This window comes from Zootoca vivipara, chromosome 13, assembly GCF_963506605.1.
Source record: "Zootoca vivipara chromosome 13, rZooViv1.1, whole genome shotgun sequence".
Classification (NCBI taxonomy): Eukaryota; Metazoa; Chordata; class Lepidosauria; order Squamata; family Lacertidae; genus Zootoca; species Zootoca vivipara.
In genome coordinates this window covers 49,290,930-49,309,307 of record NC_083288.1, presented here as the reverse complement: position 1 = coordinate 49,309,307, position 18,378 = coordinate 49,290,930, and the positions used below count along the sequence as shown (strand labels likewise).

General features: G+C 42.1%; 4 protein-coding genes and 4 non-coding genes across 8 annotated transcripts; 3 read left to right on the top strand and 5 right to left on the bottom strand.

Annotated features, from left to right (window-relative positions):
• The first annotated feature begins 1,059 nt into the window (after positions 1-1,059).
• Positions 1,060-1,131, top strand: TRNAD-GUC (transfer RNA aspartic acid (anticodon GUC)). Its single transcript has one exon. It is a non-coding gene; the product is annotated as a tRNA-Asp (tRNA).
• Positions 1,132-1,408: 277 nt separating this feature from the next.
• On the bottom strand, positions 1,409-1,490 carry TRNAL-AAG (transfer RNA leucine (anticodon AAG)). The gene has a single exon. It is a non-coding gene; the product is annotated as a tRNA-Leu (tRNA).
• A 513-nt stretch (positions 1,491-2,003) lies between these two features.
• On the top strand, positions 2,004-2,497 carry LOC118094261 (histone H3). The gene has a single exon (XM_035134464.2). It carries the CDS (start codon positions 2,061-2,063, stop codon positions 2,469-2,471), a length of 411 nt encoding a protein of 136 aa, XP_034990355.1. The 5' UTR covers positions 2,004-2,060; the 3' UTR covers positions 2,472-2,497.
• Positions 2,498-5,458: 2,961 nt separating this feature from the next.
• Positions 5,459-5,879, bottom strand: LOC118094266 (histone H2B 1/2/3/4/6-like). Its single transcript, XM_060282279.1, has one exon. It carries the CDS (start codon positions 5,867-5,869, stop codon positions 5,489-5,491), a length of 381 nt encoding a protein of 126 aa, XP_060138262.1. The 5' UTR covers positions 5,870-5,879; the 3' UTR covers positions 5,459-5,488.
• Positions 5,880-7,259: 1,380 nt separating this feature from the next.
• On the bottom strand, positions 7,260-7,331 carry TRNAA-UGC (transfer RNA alanine (anticodon UGC)). The gene has a single exon. It is a non-coding gene; the product is annotated as a tRNA-Ala (tRNA).
• A 282-nt stretch (positions 7,332-7,613) lies between these two features.
• LOC118094264 (histone H4) lies at positions 7,614-8,029 on the bottom strand. The gene has a single exon (XM_035134468.2). It carries the CDS (start codon positions 7,998-8,000, stop codon positions 7,689-7,691), a length of 312 nt encoding a protein of 103 aa, XP_034990359.1. The 5' UTR covers positions 8,001-8,029; the 3' UTR covers positions 7,614-7,688.
• A 7,510-nt stretch (positions 8,030-15,539) lies between these two features.
• Positions 15,540-15,969, bottom strand: LOC118094262 (histone H2B 1/2/3/4/6-like). The gene has a single exon (XM_035134465.2). The coding sequence runs from the start codon at positions 15,948-15,950 to the stop codon at positions 15,570-15,572; it is 381 nt and encodes a 126-aa protein (XP_034990356.1). The 5' UTR covers positions 15,951-15,969; the 3' UTR covers positions 15,540-15,569.
• A 764-nt stretch (positions 15,970-16,733) lies between these two features.
• On the top strand, positions 16,734-16,806 carry TRNAR-ACG (transfer RNA arginine (anticodon ACG)). Its single transcript has one exon. It is a non-coding gene; the product is annotated as a tRNA-Arg (tRNA).
• The last annotated feature ends 1,572 nt before the right edge of the window (positions 16,807-18,378 follow it).

Sequence of the window (18,378 nt, the reverse complement as noted above, 5' to 3'; positions counted from 1 at the left end):
GGAATGGTGATGGGCTGATGGGAGTGGTAAAACCTGTAGATGGCTGTTAACGGACTGCTGATGACTGCTATTGGTCCTGCGGGGAAAAAGCAAGGGCTGAGGCACTAAAGAAAGCTTGATCATGCATAATGAGATAAGAATCCAATCTCATTGTTTATCCCAGGTGGCTCCGCTGATGTCTGTCTCACAGGATGCTGGAGTTGCACTTGCCTAAATCACCTCATCCTGCTGCCCCTCCCTCCAGTTTTGTACCTCTGCTAAACTGGGCCCTACTTTGATGCTGGATGGCCCCTTAGCAACTCCTCCACCTCCTCCCACTGCTTTCCCCACACCTTTGCACATAAGGCACACAGGATGCCAGTGCTGTATTTCAAACAAAGACATTGGATTCTTATCTCATTACGCATGATCAAGCTTTTCTTTAGCGCCTCAGCCCTTGCTTTTTCCCCACAGGACCAATAGCAGTCAATCAGCAGTCATTAACAGCCAATCTACAGGTTACCACTCCCATCAGCCCATCACCCATTCCCACCCACCCCTCTGTATATACATAAGGGACTGACTTCTGTTTCCAGTGTATCAGAAGAATTGTGCATGCACACGAAAGCTCATACCAAAATAAAAACTTAGTTGGTCTTTAAGGTGCTACTGAAGGAATTTTTTTATTTTGCTTTGACTCAGACCAACACGGTTACCTACCTGTAACGGAGTGCAATAGAAACTCTTATGAAAACGAATCACTTCAAAAGATAAAGGAAAGGTCAGAAATCACTTTCTAAACTGTTTTACAGTGCAAGCCTATGCGTGTTTATCCGAAAGGAAGCCCCAGGTAAATGTGAGAAAAAATTGTATTAAAAAAAGGACTGCAGCAACATAGCTGCCGTTATCCCTTTTTTAAAGGGATTTTCCCTTATGCTGAATAGGCTTCCTCGCGAGAAAAGGGAAAACTTGGCAGCTATGTGCAGCAACCACACTTGCTTTTGGGGAGGGCTCAGCCCTTAGGCAGACCCAAATACTATTAGGATAACATCAAATCAGGAAAACCGCAGATCAGCTAAGTCCTCGTTAGTATAGTGGTAAGTATCCCCGCCTGTCACGCGGGAGACCGGGGTTCGATTCCCCGACGGGGAGAAGTGCTTATTTTGCGGGGGAGGCGCGGAAATGGTGATCGCTGTACATGCATTATTACTATTTATTGTTCTATATTATTAATACCCATTAACAGTTTAAAGTGTTACGATTTAGAATGCTATATTCCACTAATCAGCACTGAACACAATATTTATATGATAATACGATAAAAACTCAGCCGTATGGCATCGCTTGCGGGTTCCAGAACTCAGACAGTAGCAGAAAAAAACAATATTTCATGTGGTCAGCATTCAGTTAATAACAGGAAAATAGATATTGGCAGCGGTGGGATTCGAACCCACGCCCCCGAAGAGACTGGAGCCTTAATCCAGCGCCTTAGACCGCTCGGCCACGCTACCTTACGAAAGGAATTATTTTTCTCTCTCATTTTAGTTTGCAAGACTAAATTTTATTTTGTTCTTTTGTGCTCTATCTACTCGTCTAATCAGTTGCAAGCATGTAAACCGGCACTTTCTGCAATTTTCTCTAGAATTCCAGAAGAATTTAAGTCTCACGCTGTACTACCATTTGCTCCGTTCTGATTGGTCAGTAGCTAACTTCCAATTTTGTCCAATCGTGTCGCCGCGCGGAATATTTAAATAAAAGTATTCAGTCTTCCCTCGCTACCGGTCATCCCAAAGGAATTGAAACTCAGATTGAGGGAGCACAGCCCAGAACTGTAGGTTCTTCATGAAATTAAGTCCACATATGTTGTGTTCTCGCGACGTTGCGGCTTCAAATCACGTCCAATCCCTGCAAAGCGCGGGAGATTCAAACCTGGCAAGTGATTGGTCAATGCTGTTAGCCAATCCAAGCAGAGGAAGTAGAGTATAAATAGCCAGCCAGAGACAGCGTTCGGCAAATCGCTGGTATCAGTCGTGAGAGAAAGTGCTTCTTTTCTTTTCTTTTTTCCGCCTTGAAACTTTCTAATGGCTCGTACCAAGCAGACCGCTCGCAAGTCCACCGGCGGGAAGGCGCCTCGGAAGCAGCTGGCGACCAAAGCTGCCCGAAAGAGCGCCCCGGCCACCGGGGGCGTGAAAAAGCCTCACCGCTACCGCCCTGGGACTGTCGCCCTCCGGGAGATCCGTCGTTACCAAAAGTCGACGGAGCTGCTGATTCGCAAGCTGCCCTTCCAGCGTCTGGTGCGGGAGATCGCGCAGGATTTCAAGACTGACCTGCGGTTCCAGAGCTCGGCGGTGATGGCCCTGCAGGAGGCCAGCGAGGCTTACCTGGTCGGCCTTTTCGAAGATACCAACCTGTGTGCCATCCACGCCAAGCGGGTCACCATCATGCCCAAAGACATCCAGCTGGCTCGCCGCATCCGCGGAGAAAGGGCTTAGATTATCAGGACCTCTCGCAAAGAACAAAAGGCTCTTTTAAGAGCCACTACATATACTCAAAATTGCTGGAAATTGCTTTTGTCTCCTTGCTTTCGGTGTTCCCTTTGGTAGGGCAAAATGCCCATGGTGCCCTAGCAAAAATTTCCTGCATACAACTAACGCAGATACAAATAGTAAGCGCTCAGGTTGGGGTGGTGGTAGATCGCCATTACAGGATGTATATGTCCTTCATTATGGTGTAGAAAAATGCAAATATTTTTGGCCACTTCGCTAAGGCTTTAGCAGTCTTCAACCTGAGACGCTGTTTCAAATAAGTAATGATACCTTTTGGAGTGTCCAGCCAGCTAAATTATGCCTAGAGCAGACCCATACTTGGATCTTAATATACTTGTAGTGTGCCTATGCATAGGACCAACAGGGTAGAAAACTTGATTACATGCTATGGGAAATTTTACAGCTCTTCCTGTAAATGAACAGTGCCTCCTTATACCGAATTGCTTCCCCTAACCTAGAACTTTCCACTTGTATGAAAAGGGTCCTACACATTGCCACTAAAATATAAATATTGCAGCTGATCTAACCTGCAATTTTAACATCCAGCTTTGCTGTTTCATGCTTGAGTTGCCTGGTAAATAGTTCACAATTTTGGATTTTGACAGCATACAGAAAGGTATTTAATAGCAAATTGAAGCATATCTGGTGGTTATCCAATGAGCCAACCTTAAGCATGCTTGGGTTAATTTTACAACACTGGAATCTGCTGCAGGCCTCTAGCCCAGTGGTGGCGAATCTATGGCACACGGGCCAGAGAGGGCACTCAGAAGCCTCTCTGGGCACGTGCGCTGTTGCCCAAGCAAGGCCATAGCTTCCCTGGCGTGCCGTTCAAGCAAGGTGCTGAGCAGGCGTTGACTTTTGATGCACCAGGGCCAGTCTATTTCCTACTCAGGAGTAAGCCGCCTTGAGCTCAGCAGGGCTTAACACCCAGGTCAAAAAACACAAAGACAGCAACCTAAGAAGGGACTGCTGGGTTTACATGTTCGCTGGGCTGGAAGCTGACAGAGAAATTCATTCCGTGGAGGCTGTTCAAATGGCAGCCAAAGGAACAGTAAAATATAATAATAATAATTCCTCACCCATCTGGCTGGGTTTTTTATTATTAATAGTTATTTGTATGCATGCTCACAGACAATCATCTCATTAAAAATTGGGAGAGGGTGGCTCTTAGTACAGCACTCCAGTGTTCATTAGTGGTCAAAATTGTGGAGCCTTCTGGAAAAAAACGTATTTTTGAGTTTAATGGCTCATAACACCACTTTGTTTCGGAGCCATAGAATCGTAGAATCGTAGAGTTGGAAGAGACCCCAAGGGCCATCCAGTCCAACCCCCCTGCCAAGCAGGAAACACAATCAAAGCATTCTTGACATATGCCTGTCAAGCCTCTGCTTAAAGACCTCCAAAGAAGGAGACTCCACCACACTCCTTGGCAGCAAATTCCACTGCCAAACAGCTCTTACTGTCAGGAAGATCTTCCTAATGTTTAGGTGGAATTTTCTTTCTTGTAGCTTGAATCCATTGCTCCGTGTCCGCTTCTCTGGAGCAGCAGAAAACAACCTTTCACCCTCCTCTATATGACATCCTTTTATATATTTGAACATGGCTATCATATCACCCCTTAACTTTCTCTTCTCTAGGCTAAACATACCCAGCTCCCTATAGCCGTTCCTCATAAGGCATTGTTTCCAGGCCTTTGACCATTTTGGTTGCCCTCCTCTGGACACGTTCCAGCTTGTCAGTATCCTTCTTGAACTGTGGTGCCCAGAACTGGACACAGTACTCCAGGTGGGGTCTGACCAGAGCAGAATACAGTGGTACTATTACTTCCCTTGATCTAGATGCTATACTCCTATTGATGCAGCCCAGAATTGCATTGGCTTTTTTAGCTGCTGCATCACACTGCTGACTCATGTCAGGTTTGTGGTCTACCAAGACTCCTAGATCCTTTTCACATGTACTGCTCTCAAGTCAGGTGTCCCCCATCCTGTATTTGTGCCTTTCATTTTTTTTGCCCGTGTAGTACTTTACATTTCTCCTTGTTAAAATTGTTCGCTTTGGCCCAGTTGTCTAATCTGTTAAGGTCATTTTGAAGTGTGATCCTGTCCTCTGGGGTATTAGCTACCCCTCTCAATTTGGTGTCATCTGCAAACTTGCTCAGGATGCCCTCAAGCCCATCATCCAAGTCATTGATAAAGATGTTGAATAAGACTGGGCCCAAGACAGAACCCTGTGGCACCCCACTAGTCACTACTCTCCAGGATGAGAAGGAGCAATTGATGAGCACCCTTTGGGTTCGGTCAGTCAGCCAGTTAAAAATCCACTGAATGGTAGCATTGTCTAGCCCGCATTTTACCAGCTTCTTTACAAGAATATCATGGGGCACCTTGTCAAAGGCCTTGCTGAAATCAAGATAGGCTACATCCACAGCGTTCCCTTCATCCACCAGGCTTGTAATTCTGTCAAAAAATGAGATCAGATTAGTCTGAAATGACTCATTTTTCAGAAACCGATGCTGACTTTTTTTCTGTAGTGACGCAGGGGAACACATACCCCTAAACATTTTGTGTATTTATTTTTCCCGACTTGAACTATTTATTTTTCGCCGGTGGCGATTTTCCTTGAGTCAAAATGAGAGTACCCCTAAACATAAAATTATATGGAATTAGATGGAAAGATAATTTAACGAAGAATGCAGTGCAATAACTTTTATGAAGGATTATTTATTATGACAGCAGTCATAAACAAGAAACGTGAAACACATATATACAGGTTAAATTAGTGTTGGCAGCTTGCAATAAGTAGGTTTTGAATTGCAGTTTGAGCACTCTGTCTCTAAAAGGTTCGCCATCACTGATCTAGTAACTTTTTTTTTTAAGTGAAAAGCAAGTACAGCTCTTTTAAAGAAAAAGTGGAGGGCTCTTAAAAGAGCCTTTTGGTTTTAGTGGAGTGGTTGTTTTCCAAGTTTACTTGGAGCTGGTGTACTTGGTGACAGCCTTGGTGCCCTCCGACACGGCGTGCTTAGCCAACTCTCCAGGCAGCAGCAGGCGCACAGCAGTCTGGATCTCCCGGGAAGTGATAGTGGATCGCTTGTTGTAATGGGCCAGGCGGGAAGACTCCGCAGCGATGCGCTCGAAGATATCGCTGACGAAGGAATTCATGATGCTCATGGCCTTGGAGGAGATCCCCGTGTCCGGGTGGACCTGCTTGAGGACCTTATAGACATAGATGGAGTAGCTCTCCTTCCTGCTCTTCTTACGCTTCTTGTCGCCCTTCTTCTGGGTCTTGGTGATGGCCTTCTTCGACCCTTTCTTAGGCACGGGAACGGACTTCGCAGGATCAGGCATTTTCAAACTCAGCTGCTACTTCTTTAGCGCAGAGGAAAAACAAACGCCTTTTATGCCAGCTTTATGCAAATGAAGGGCTTCAAGCACTTATTTTCTGATTGGCTGCTCAGGAGACTGTTTCAAATACTGCCTGTCTATAGGCAGAAAATACGTGTTACCTATTGGTTCAAGAACTAAGCTCCCTAGGTATCTGAAGAAGTGTGCATGCACACGAAAGCTCATACCAAAATAAAAACTTAGTTGGTCTTTAAGGTGCTACTGAAGGAATTTTTTTATTTTACTAAGCTCCCTAGAGTTTGTATTACCTGTTTCTCATATTTTAAGACATACCCATAAAATAAGCCATAGCAGGATTTGTAAGCATTCAAGGAATATAAGCCATACCCCGAAAAGAAGACATAGGAGGCAGGAGGAGGAGGAAAAAAATAAGACATCCCTTGAAAATAAGCCATAGTGTGTTTTTTTGAGGAAAAAATAAATAAGACGTGTATTATAATATGAGAAACACGGTACAAGCTCAATAGTGTATTTGGTCGTTGATTGAAAATCTTGCATTGTTATCCAATCAAAACAGCGATTCTAAGCCACAGGCCAAATTGAGCCAAACGTTTCAGCGAAATCCTCTTAAAAAGATAATACAATCATCATTAAACAAAATAAAAAAATTCCTTCTTGTTTCGACGTCAGACCAACACGGCTACCTACCTGTAACTGTTTCCATTAAAAATCATACAAACCCCAAATTTCCTTTTGAGAAACGGAATACAGTACCGTAAACTCTCAATAAAATTGCTGAGCACTCGGCATGCTTGCTAACTTCCTAGCAGAATTATTTTTTTTAAGAAAGCCCTGTTGCGTTGTCTTACTCTTTAGCATTCAAAACGGGGACTTGCAAGTTCCAGTAGGAAACCGTTTGATTACTGCTGCGCTATTATTTTAATTTCCCCCGCAGTTTCTCTCCCAACCCCCAAGCCAGCGACAATCTGCTCCCCACTCCTTCTCTTCCTTGTTTCTCAAGGTTCAGGGACAAAAGTGCCGCCCAATTTTTCAAGCAAGGCTGCGCTTCTAAAAAAAAATTCCACCTCCCCTCTTGATATGAAACTTTCCTAAAACAGATTGCAACTTGTTCTCATGATAACCTATTCCCTTAAATCTTCCCCCGCCATTGAGAAACGGATTAAACAGCTTGGGACAATCACGTGCATTGTGTAGTTTTGGCAATTGCCCTATGAGGAAAACGGATTCAGTATGCCCCTTTTTCACAAAGTACCGAAGGCATTAAGAAAATCTTCAGGTGTCGGGAGTGGGTATCTTTTGTAGGATATCTAATCAGGAAATCAATCTTATTTATAAAAATTAAAATGTTAAACTTCGTGTGTAAAACGTTCAATGGAGATGCCGGGGATCGAACCCGGGGCCTCATACATGCAAAGCATGCGCTCTACCACTGAGCTACATCCCCGCCCGCCATGAAGGCTCTAGAAATATCTATTGAAAAGGCTTATTTATTGTGCAACAGAAGAAAACCAAGTACGGTATCTAAAACGCCCAGGATAGTTCAAGGCTATATAATGTGCTTGTAACTTTGCAAAAAAAAAACCGGAACAGGAACCAAAAGCTTTTCACTGGACTTTCCTTTCAAGCCTTCAGTCAGCTCTACTATGAATCAAGCAAAGCTCTCGAGAATTCCCAATTCTCTAGTACAAATGCAGAAAGCCTTTTTTAAAAATAGAACCATTCTAGCGCATTTAGCAGCTCTTTTACGGGCAAGTGGTGGCCCTGAAAAGGGCCGTTTGTGCTGCGAATACGAATCAGGAATTTAGCCGCCAAATCCATACAAAGTACGACCTTGGCGCTTCAAGGCATACACCACATCCATAGCAGTTACGGTCTTCCTTTTCGCGTGCTCCGTGTAAGTTACGGCATCACGGATCACGTTCTCCAGAAACACCTTTAGCACACCGCGAGTCTCCTCGTAGATCAGCCCAGAAATGCGCTTCACTCCTCCGCGGCGAGCCAGCCGCCGAATAGCAGGCTTAGTGATCCCCTGGATGTTATCACGAAGGACCTTCCTATGCCTTTTGGCACCCCCTTTGCCCAAGCCCTTGCCACCTTTACCACGGCCAGACATTTTGCAAAATGACTAACGGCAACAAGCTAACAAGAAACCAATGACGCCTAAGCCTCTGCAATTCTCCTTTTATATCATCTTATCCGACCAGAGGGAAAACTTCAACGCTTGCCCCACCCATGCCTCTCAACCAGTAAAAATACGCCGCGGGTCTTCATAGAATTCAACCTGCTTAATGACGTTTTTCTAGTGAAGAGAAACTGTCCTGTCAGCGTAGATGAATTGCAACTTCGGCGCTATTGATAACACCTATCTTAGATTCTTGGAAATTGAATTGCTGGAGATTTGTATTTATTTTGACAAATAAATGGCTGGAAAAAGCACCGCACGAGAAAGAATTTCCACTTCACTTAGATCTATCCGGCAATTTTAACTGTGAACTAAGGGAATGGAGACGAGACCAGAGTTAATTTAGCTTTAGCGCCTGTAGGTAAAAACTGGATATTATATTATTAAGTTTCTGTACTGCTGTACCTTTCATCAGGATTACAGGGCGGTTTACAATACAAAAATACATAGCAAAAATAATAACAACCCCTCAGACACAGTTAAAAAGGCCACAACACAGATTGCTTAATTAGCCAAAGGTTTAGATTCTAAAACTGATAAGGATTCTAGAACTAATTTTTAAAAACTCTATCTGTAAAGTCTACAAGTTGAAGCAGAACCTTGTTTTTTTATAAAAAAAACTTTATTAGAATTCAAATTAAAATACATTCACAAACACACTAAAAAAACAATAATATAGAAATAATAACATACAAAATCATATAAATAATAATATAACAAAAAATGATACCATACAACTTCAAATGTAAATAATAATCATAATATAATAATAATAATAATAATAATAATAATAATAATAATAATAAAGAAAGCACAAACAAAACAAAAATAATACATTCAGACCTTCATACATACCCAAAATCAAAATAATCAAAATACATTTCAGCTATATTCCTTTTTACCATACACCTTTGTTTATCTATTCCCCTATATCTCCTCCTCCCATATTAGACTTCCACTTATCTCCCTCTCAGGTTCTTTAGTTGCTATACTCTGGTACTACTTCCCCTCAATCCTATTTAAATATATCCTATAATTCTCAACTATTACCTAAACTCAACAAGAGAAAAAAAATTCACCATCATTCAACTTTATCAACTTAAATTACTGTAAATCAAATCAACTCAATACGAGGTATTAGAAATAAACCCAAGATTTTACCGTGGGGCACTGTCCCTTCATGTAGCGTACTCTCCCAATTTTTCCCAATTCTGATGGAACTTATTATTATTAGTATACCCTCTAATTGAATTGGTCAGGTTATCCAGATCTAAATAGCTAAGTAGCTTCTCTTGCCATTCCAAAATATTGGGTATTTCTTTCTTCTTCCAGTAGGATGCAATCAGAGTTCTTGCAGCTGTTACGGCGTACAAGAACAATGTCGCATCCTGTTTTTTTATTATGTTGTCCCCAATAGATTTTCCCCAATTTTATATTATATTATCCCCAATAGAAAAGATTCAGAGTTTTTCTTTATATTATATTTGAGTATTTTTTTATTTCTTCAACTACCTGATTCCAAAAATTCTTTATTTCCCCGCAGTGCCACCAACGCCTCCATAAATGTCCCCGTTCCCCCTGACATGTCCAACATAAATTGTCCTTGGTCTTATACATTTTGTGAATTTTTACAGGGGTTAGGTGCCATCTATAAAACATTTTAATCGTATTCTCCCTAATTCCCTCCGAGGCTGTAAAATTCTAGGTTTGTTTCCATAATCGTTCCCACTGATCCATTTGTATATTTCCCCCCATATCTATGGCCCATTTTGTCACCGTCTTTTTCACCATCTCATCTTTGGTCTCCCATATTCGAGTAGCGTATTGTACATTTTAGAAATTATTTTATTTTCAAGCTGTATTAAATATTCCCCCAATAAAGAAGGTTCCTCCAAAAATCCTTGTCTTTATGTTCATTAAATTTACTATAAAAATTTGGTGATACTGAATCCATCCAGTGAAATGGTGTCTTAATTTGTCATATTCCTTTAATTTAAATGTCCCATCTTTTTCTTCTAATAAATCTTTATAATTCCCCCAAATTTTCTCTGAATTTATCTTCTTTACTGTAATTATTTCTATGGGTGATGCCCATCTGGGAGCTTTGGGTTCTAGCTGTCTCTTCCAGATCTTCAAGAGAGATCGTTTAATAACATGGTTGTTAAATCCTTTTTGTGCTTTCACCTTGTCTTCTACCAGATAAGGAAGCAGAACCTTGTTTTGAAGGCCAAACTAATATCAGTGTACTGGAAGAAGCAAAGATCACCAGTGTGAAAGTAATGATTCTTCAACATCAACTTATTTGGACTGGTCATGTTTGGATGCTTAATTATCGTATTCCAAAGCAACAACTCTATTCTGCACTTAAAAATGGAAAGTGAAATGCTGGTGGTCACCAAAAGAGGTTTAAAGGCTCAAAGAAATCTTTTAACAATGTAGTATAAACACTGACAACCGGGAAACACTAGCGCTCCAGTTGGAGAACAGCCTATACCAGTGATGGGCAACCTTTTGAGCTTGGCGTGTCAAAATTCGCCAAAAAAACCGAGCATAACTTGGGTGGTGTGTCACTTCGAGAAAAAAACAATGATTTTACGATATTTATAGTTTAAATAACAAAAATGTATAATTGTAATATATAACTGTATTTAATAAACCAAAAACTAATTATTTAACAAAACAAAATCAAAAAACCCTTATTTATCATAAAGTGCCCAGAGTTGTTGAGCTTTTTGGGGGGAGCTGCTGACCAAAGTTTTGGAGGTTTTTTTGGGGGGTGCAGAAGTTGCTTTGCTTTGGGGGGGGGGGACAAAGAACAGAAATAAATGACGAATAATACCTTCGCTGGAACTAACACACAGCACCGACATAGTCTGCCAAAGCGCCAAAAAACCAGCACAGAATGGGTTAAAAAAGAATGCTGTTACACCCAATCATAGTCTGCCAAAGCGCCAGAAAAAAAGCACAGAAAGGGTTAAAAACCCATCTCTGGCTACCAGCAACAAGAACAACAAAAAAGGATCCGGGTTTTAACAGTGGAGACAAGCTCTAGCAGAGACAAGCTCTAGCAGAGACAAGCTGTAGGAGGAGTGGGAGAACAAATGGGGGGGGGGACAACAACAACAGCGTGAATGGGCCGGTGGGGCGCGTGCCAGCAGTGAGGGCTCTGCGTGTCACGTCTGACACGCGTGTCATAGGTTCGCCATCACTGGCCTATACCAAAGGTGTCAAGGACTTTGAAGACACTCAAACTCAGGAAGAAAGGGAGAAAGGAGCTAAGAGGAAGGCATGTTTGGCAAACCCTCACTGTGATCAACTCCCACCCAGAAACCTATGTCCCCACTGTGGAAGGATGTGTGGATCCAGAAATTGGCCTCCACAGTCACTTATGGACTCACTGTTAAAACCATGTTTATGGAAGGCAACCTTACTCAGCCACGAGTGATTGGCAAAGACAATGACTCCTAGGTAAATAGGAATCAGAACTGCAGATGTGGCCTATCTTCAAGTTACACATTGACCGATAACATATTTGGAGGCTATTGCAGGAGAGAACTGGGGGAATCTCAAGCGGAAAAGTAGTTTGAACCCCAGATAGAAAGACACTCACTTTTTAAAAAGTCACTAAAGTCTCCTGGGAAAAGAAAACTGCTTTTCTTGCGTCCAATATTTCTTTTATTGAAAAGGTTGCAAAGGAACACAACTACATTCCAAGATTTTACTATTCAGATTCAATACAATAAAGAAACGGATATATTCTGAAGCTGCAGCATTTTGCTGGATGAAAGAATGGTTTATGCTTGATAATACTGATGTTTTAGATTTGGAACGTTTTGACAATGCATTTGGTTGGCATGCTCATATATGGTATGATAAGGTCAAAGTTCATAGAGGCTTTAAATGCCATATTATAAGGAAATCACTGTTTAATGTTTGGGCCAGATATAAAGATCTTTTAGAAAGGAAAACACCCAGGTGGATTTCACCCTTAGAGGCAAAATTTAACAAAAAATTGAACATGGAAGCCAAATGGTTGACATACAAAGATATCTTGATAGAAGAAAATGATCAGATGAAGTTGAAATCGTATGACCAGATGAAAAACCAATTGAGTGATTGGTTGCAATACCATCAGATTAATGAAATGTATAAAATGGACAAAAAAAATGGTTTTCAATCCGAAAAATCAAAGTTGGAAACAGAATTAATAGAACCAAAAATTAAAAATCTTTCAAGAATGTATAATATATTGTTGGAATGGCATACTAAAGATGAACAAACAAAATCAGTAATGATTGAAAGGGCAAAAGATATAGGACATAATATTATGATGGAAGATTGGGAAAGGTTATGGAAGAGTAATATGAAATTTACTGCTTGCAATGTGTTAAAAGAAAACTTGTATAAGATGATGTATAGATGGTATCTTACGCGTCAAACTTGCGAAGATATATCATAAAAAGGATAATAAATGTTGGAAATGTAAAGAATCGGAAGGGACCTTTTGCCATATGTGGTGGACTTGTCCCCAAGTAAAGAGCTTCTGGGACAAGATTTATAATGAGTTGAAGAAAGTGTTTAAAAACACGTTTGCTAAGAAACCAGAAGCTTTTTTTACTTGGAATCACAAGGAAAGAATTGCCAAAGAAATATGTTACTTTTTTTCTGTATGCCACAGCAGCAGCTAGAATTGTATTAGCAAGAAATTGGAAATCTGAAGATTTACCTACTGTGGACGACTGGCAGATGAAGCTGATAGAATTTATGGAAATGTCTGAACTGACTGGGAGAATCTGTGACCGGGGAGAGGAGACGGTGGAAGGAGATTGGAAGAAATTCAAGATTTATTTGGAAAAGAAATATCAGATTAAAAATGGACAATAAGGGAAGTGGATGTACAAAGAGGCTGAAGAAGCAATTAGATATAGTAAGGAGGAAATAAGATTAATTGTAAAATAATTATCATGAGTTCTAGATCCAAATGATACTTTGAAATATTATTTGTGGTTAAAATGGATCAAGAATAAGACTTATAATGAGTATTTTAGAAGAAGAAATGATTTAAGAAGTAGAGAGTGCTATATTAGTTACAAATAGAAATGTGGAAGGGTGGGAGGAGGAAGTCGATAGAGTAAGAAAATATATTGGAGCATTATATTAAGGAAACTAAAGCTTGATGAGATGTTTGCTCAAATGTGAATAAGTATTTGTTTTTCTATGTTCTCTTTTTGTTTTTTGTTTTGCTTTTTGCTTTTTCTGTTATATTTCTTTGTATCAGTTATAAAACCAATAAAAATATATTTAAAAAAGAAAAGAAACGGATTCAGTTTCTAGTCTCACAGATCAGAAATCAGAATCAATATACAAAGTGCCAAGTGCGGGGAGCAAGCGACCAGGCAACAATTTTGAGAGAAGTACAGTCATACCTTGGTTTAAGCATGCCTCGATTTGAGTATTTTCAGTTTAAGTACTCCGCAGACTTGTCTGGAACGGATTAATCCACTTTCCATTACTTTCAATGGGAAAGTTCGTTCAGGTTAAGTACGCTTCAGGTTAAGTAGACTTCCGGAACCAATTGTGTTTGTAAACTGAGGTACCACTGCATAAAGCGGGGAAGTGATAGGACTTGGTAATTCTTAATGAATGTTTGCTCAATGTGCCTCAAGGGGGAAAATAAGAAGCTGTAGGATCCATTGAGATTCGAACTCAAAATGCTGGAATCCCAAGTCCAGAGTGCTAACCATTACACCATAATCGCATGAAACTAACATTATCAGAAGGGGCACAAAAGGAAACGGGTTAATCAATTAATCTTCAGCTAGTCAATGTTTATGCTTATGAGCACGGCTAGTGCTAGGTTTATGCCTTACCAGTTATTACAACAGAACAATGTTCAGTCTCCCCCCAAAAAGTAACTTTACCTTTTCCTGTACTGGATTGGTAAACAGTTCTTAATACAGCAATGAAACCCCCAACCTCACCCCACCCACCTTAAATTTTTGTTACTTTTGAAAGTGGTGGACCGATTGTAGGAGATATTCTGGGGACAGCTTGGAAGCCCTAGGAAACAGAACTCAGTAGTAAAAGGTTACAGGTAGGTAGCCGTGTTGGTCTGGATCGAAGTAAAATAAAAAAATTCCTTCAGTAGCACCTTAAAGACCAACTAAGTTTTTATTTTGGTATGAGCTTTCGTGTGGATCCTGAACTGACCGACAAACATATCTACATGCTTCTAGCTACCATCCCAAACATACCAAACAATCCATCGTATACAGCCAGGCCTTACGTTACAACCGCATCTGTTCCAACTCTACAGACAGAGAATCTCACCTAAGAGATCTACAGCAAACCTTTTTAGAACTAAAATATCCACCTGATGAAGTTAAACAACAGATCAACAGAGCCAGACAGATACCTAGAGAGAACCTGCTGCAAGACAGACCCAAAAAAGAAAATAACAGAACACCACTAGTCATCACATACAGCTCCCAAGCTAAAACAGTACAACGCATCATCAGAGATCTACAGCCTCTCCTGGACAATGACCGCTCCCTTTCTCAAGCTCTGGGAGGAAGACCTTTCATTGCCTACAGACAGCCACCCAATCTTAAACAACTCCTCACCCACAATAATACAACCACCAGACTTAACATGGACACTGGTACCAGAGCCTGCAATAAACCCAGATGCCAACTTTGCTGCCACATACACCCAGACAACACCATTACTGGCCCCAACAACATCCAACATACCATCTCAGGACTATTTAATTGCTCATCCTCTAACATTGTGTATGCCATCAAATGCCAACAGTGCCCTTCAGCTCTCTATATTGGACAAACAGGCCAAACCCTACGCCAAAGGATAAATGGACATAAATCTGACATCAGGAACCAGAAGACAGAAAAACCAGTAGGAGAACACTTCAATCTCCCAGGACATTCTATACAAGATCTCAAAGTAGCTGTCTTACTACAAAAGAATTTCAGAAATAGACTGGAAAGAGAAGTTGCTGAATTGCAACTTATCACCAAGCTCAAAACCATGGAGGGACCTGGTTTGAACAGAGATATCGGGTTCTTATCTCATTATACATGATAAGCGGTCTTCAGCCATCTCAACCCTTGCTTTTTCATGCAAAACCATTTGCAGTCGTTTGCGGTCATCAACAGCTATCAGTCAGTCAATCACCCATTTCCACCACCCTTCTGAGTGATCCCCCCTCCCCATCCCCACCCCTCCCCACCCCTTCTCTACATAAGTGCCTGGAAACTTCCATTTCACTGTATCTGAAGAAGTGTGCATGCACACGAAAGCTCATACCAAAATAAAAACTTAGTTGGTCTTTAAGGTGCTACTGAAGGAATTTTTTTATTTTACTTCAGTAGTAAAAGGTAAAGGGACCCCTGGCCGTTAGGTCCAGTGATTTCGTCTTTTAAAATAATTTGTGTGGCTCTTAAAAGAGCCTTTTGGTTTTAGTGGAGTGGTTGTTTTCCAAGTTTACTTGGAGCTGGTGTACTTGGTGACGGCCTTGGTGCCCTCCGACACAGCATGCTTGGCCAACTCTCCAGGCAGCAGCAGGCGCACAGCAGTCTGGATCTCCCGGGAAGTGATAGTGGATCGCTTGTTGTAATGGGCCAGGCGGGAAGACTCCGCAGCGATGCGCTCGAAGATATCGCTGACGAAGGAATTCATGATGCTCATGGCCTTGGAGGAGATCCCCGTGTCCGGGTGGACCTGCTTGAGGACCTTATAGACATAGATGGAGTAGCTCTCCTTCCTGCTCTTCTTGCGCTTCTTGTCGCCCTTCTTCTGGGTCTTGGTGATGGCCTTCTTCGACCCTTTCTTAGGCACGGGAACGGACTTCGCTGGCTCAGGCATCTCGAAAAGTTTCCAGTAACCGCCGAGAGAGAAATGAAGCGCTCTTCGCAGCCGCTTGTATTTATACAAGTCTTAATGCTAATTAGCACCTCAAATCCTCAAATTCCTATTGGCCGGGAATGTAGTATGCAAATAGCAGTGGAAGCGTTTGTTTGTCATTGGATAACCAAACCTCGTTCTCTTTCGCGCTAACGCGAGTCCATTTCCTATTGGTTAAATCGAGAGTTCGCTCTCATTGGTTCAGTTTCCACCGCCATCCAATCAGAAGTGCCCGTTACAAGAGTGCCGAGAAACGAAGTGGGCAAATGACAAGCCGCGCTGGAATTTTGAAGCTTTGTTCGCGGCTTATGGGATTCGCATTGGGCGTCGCTTGACCGCGATGAGTGTTTAGGATGATGGAAGGGATCTCAGAGGACCGACCAGTATCCCTGCTTTGATTCCTTTTCGGATTGTTGTTGTTTAGTCGTTTAGTCGTGTCCGACTCTTCGTGACCCCATGGACCCCTTTTCGGATTAGATGCATGCAAATCTGGCACTGAGCTCTTTTGAGCCTGCCGTTTGCTTTCCGCTGCTGCATTTGACTGTGGTGAACAGGAAAAGAATCAAGCCCCTTCCGCTATTTGCCTTTATAGGCTGGGAAAGGGGGAAGACAAACACATTTGGAAGCTGTTCTGCGCCTCTTTGTCTCCTAGTTCTCCCAGCCGCGCAGTTGTGGGAAATCACGATGCTGTGGGAAATCAGCTCTTGTCTTCAGCCAAACCAGCCACAAGTAACACTCGTCCAAGGGCCAGTGGCGCAATGGATAACGCGTCTGACTACGGATCAGAAGATTCTAGGTTCGACTCCTGGCTGGCTCGGAAAGGGCAATTTTTGGGGGGAAGAGGACGTTTTTTACCCCCACCCCCACCCCCCACACACGTTCAATCTCCGATGGCATCTGCAGGTCGAAGCTCCTTGAGCCAGTCTGTGAGCTAAATGGGCCAGTGGTCTGACTCGGTATAATAAGGCAATTTGTTGTTTAGTCGTTTAGTCGTCTCCGACTCTTCGTGACCCCATGGACCATAGCAATAAGGCAATTACCAATTACCAAGCAGGAGCTGAATAAAAAAATTCCATCAGTAGCACCTTAAAGACCAACTAAGTTTTTATTTTGGTATGAGCTTTCATGTGCATGCACACTTCGTCTAAAGCTGGTTTAGCTTGATGTGGCATCTGCAATGGAGGAGGATTCTCTTACCAAGTGTCTCTTCTTGGGCTTTCAATTTCTGCTCTACTGGCATAGCTGCCAAGTTTTCACTTTTCTCGCGAGGAAGCCTATTCAGCATAAGGGAAAATCCCTTAAAAAAGGGATAACTTGGCAGCTATGTCTACTGGTGCTTCCCACGAGGGGCCTCTGGTTGCCCACTCTGGGGAGAGGATGCTGAGCTAGGAGAGGCCACTTTGGCCCGATCAACTTATAAAGTTTGCATGACCCCTTTCTGAGCCGGCAGCCTGCACCTCCTGCATCCTTCCTCTTTCTCACCTCCAGCCCCAGTCGCCTGCTCTGTCATTTTGTAAAGCGCTTTGGTTAACAGGTGAAAGCACAGCAAGGACGGATGTGGTGAGCTCTGCTCTTTATTCCTGTCTGTGGCAGCTTTGTGGACAGGCAGAATGTTGATGCAGGCCAGTACCTAGGTCCCTGGCAAGGAACTGTTGTTATTAGATCATAATTTAATAATCCAGTTTATTATTTAATTTTTATTTATTTATACCCCGCCCATCTGGCTGGGTATCCCCAGCCACTCTGGGCGGCTTCCAACAAAATATTAAAATACAATGGTCTGATAAACATTAAAAGCTTCCCAAAACAGGGCTGCCTTCAGATGTCTTCTAAAAGTCTGGTAGATAATTTAATAATTTCCCTAAACAGGGCTGCCTTCAGATGTCTTCTAAAAGTCTGGTAGATAATTTAATAATCCAATTTTTATCTGCTTTTCTATTACAGTTTCCCGGCCTTTATGTTGTATGTTTGTTTTGACGATATTGTTTTGATGGTGTACACACCAATAAGCGTTGCACTGTGCTGTGCTCTTGAATTTGCAGGGGTGGGGGGCTGATGCTTTCTCATGCCCCTCTCCCCATTGTTGCATCTGGTTACTTTGAAAATCACATAATTGTAGAGTTGGGAGGGATCCTGAGGATCATCTAGTCCAACCCCTTGCAAAGCAGCTGTCCCGTATGGGAATCAAACTTGCAACCTTGGCATGATCAGCACCATGCTCCAACCAACCCAGGCTGAACTGAGTTTGAACACAGATAAAAACAAGCGATGGCATTGTCACTATGTGTTTAGCGGCTCCTTGATGGGGCTGAATAAAGCTTATGGTCTATAGGCTGAGTTCTGCACCGAGCTCAGGGTGCATGTCATAGAATCATAGAATCGTAGAGTT

Excerpts from the sequence above, each read along its gene's own strand:
- LOC118094261 (XM_035134464.2), top strand. The coding sequence starts at position 2,061 with ATGGCTCGTACCAAGCAGACCGCTCGCAAGTCCACCGGCGGGAAGGCG.
- LOC118094264 (XM_035134468.2), bottom strand. The coding sequence starts at position 8,000 with ATGTCTGGCCGTGGTAAAGGTGGCAAGGGCTTGGGCAAAGGGGGTGCC.
- LOC118094262 (XM_035134465.2), bottom strand. The coding sequence starts at position 15,950 with ATGCCTGAGCCAGCGAAGTCCGTTCCCGTGCCTAAGAAAGGGTCGAAG.
- LOC118094266 (XM_060282279.1), bottom strand. The coding sequence starts at position 5,869 with ATGCCTGATCCTGCGAAGTCCGTTCCCGTGCCTAAGAAAGGGTCGAAG.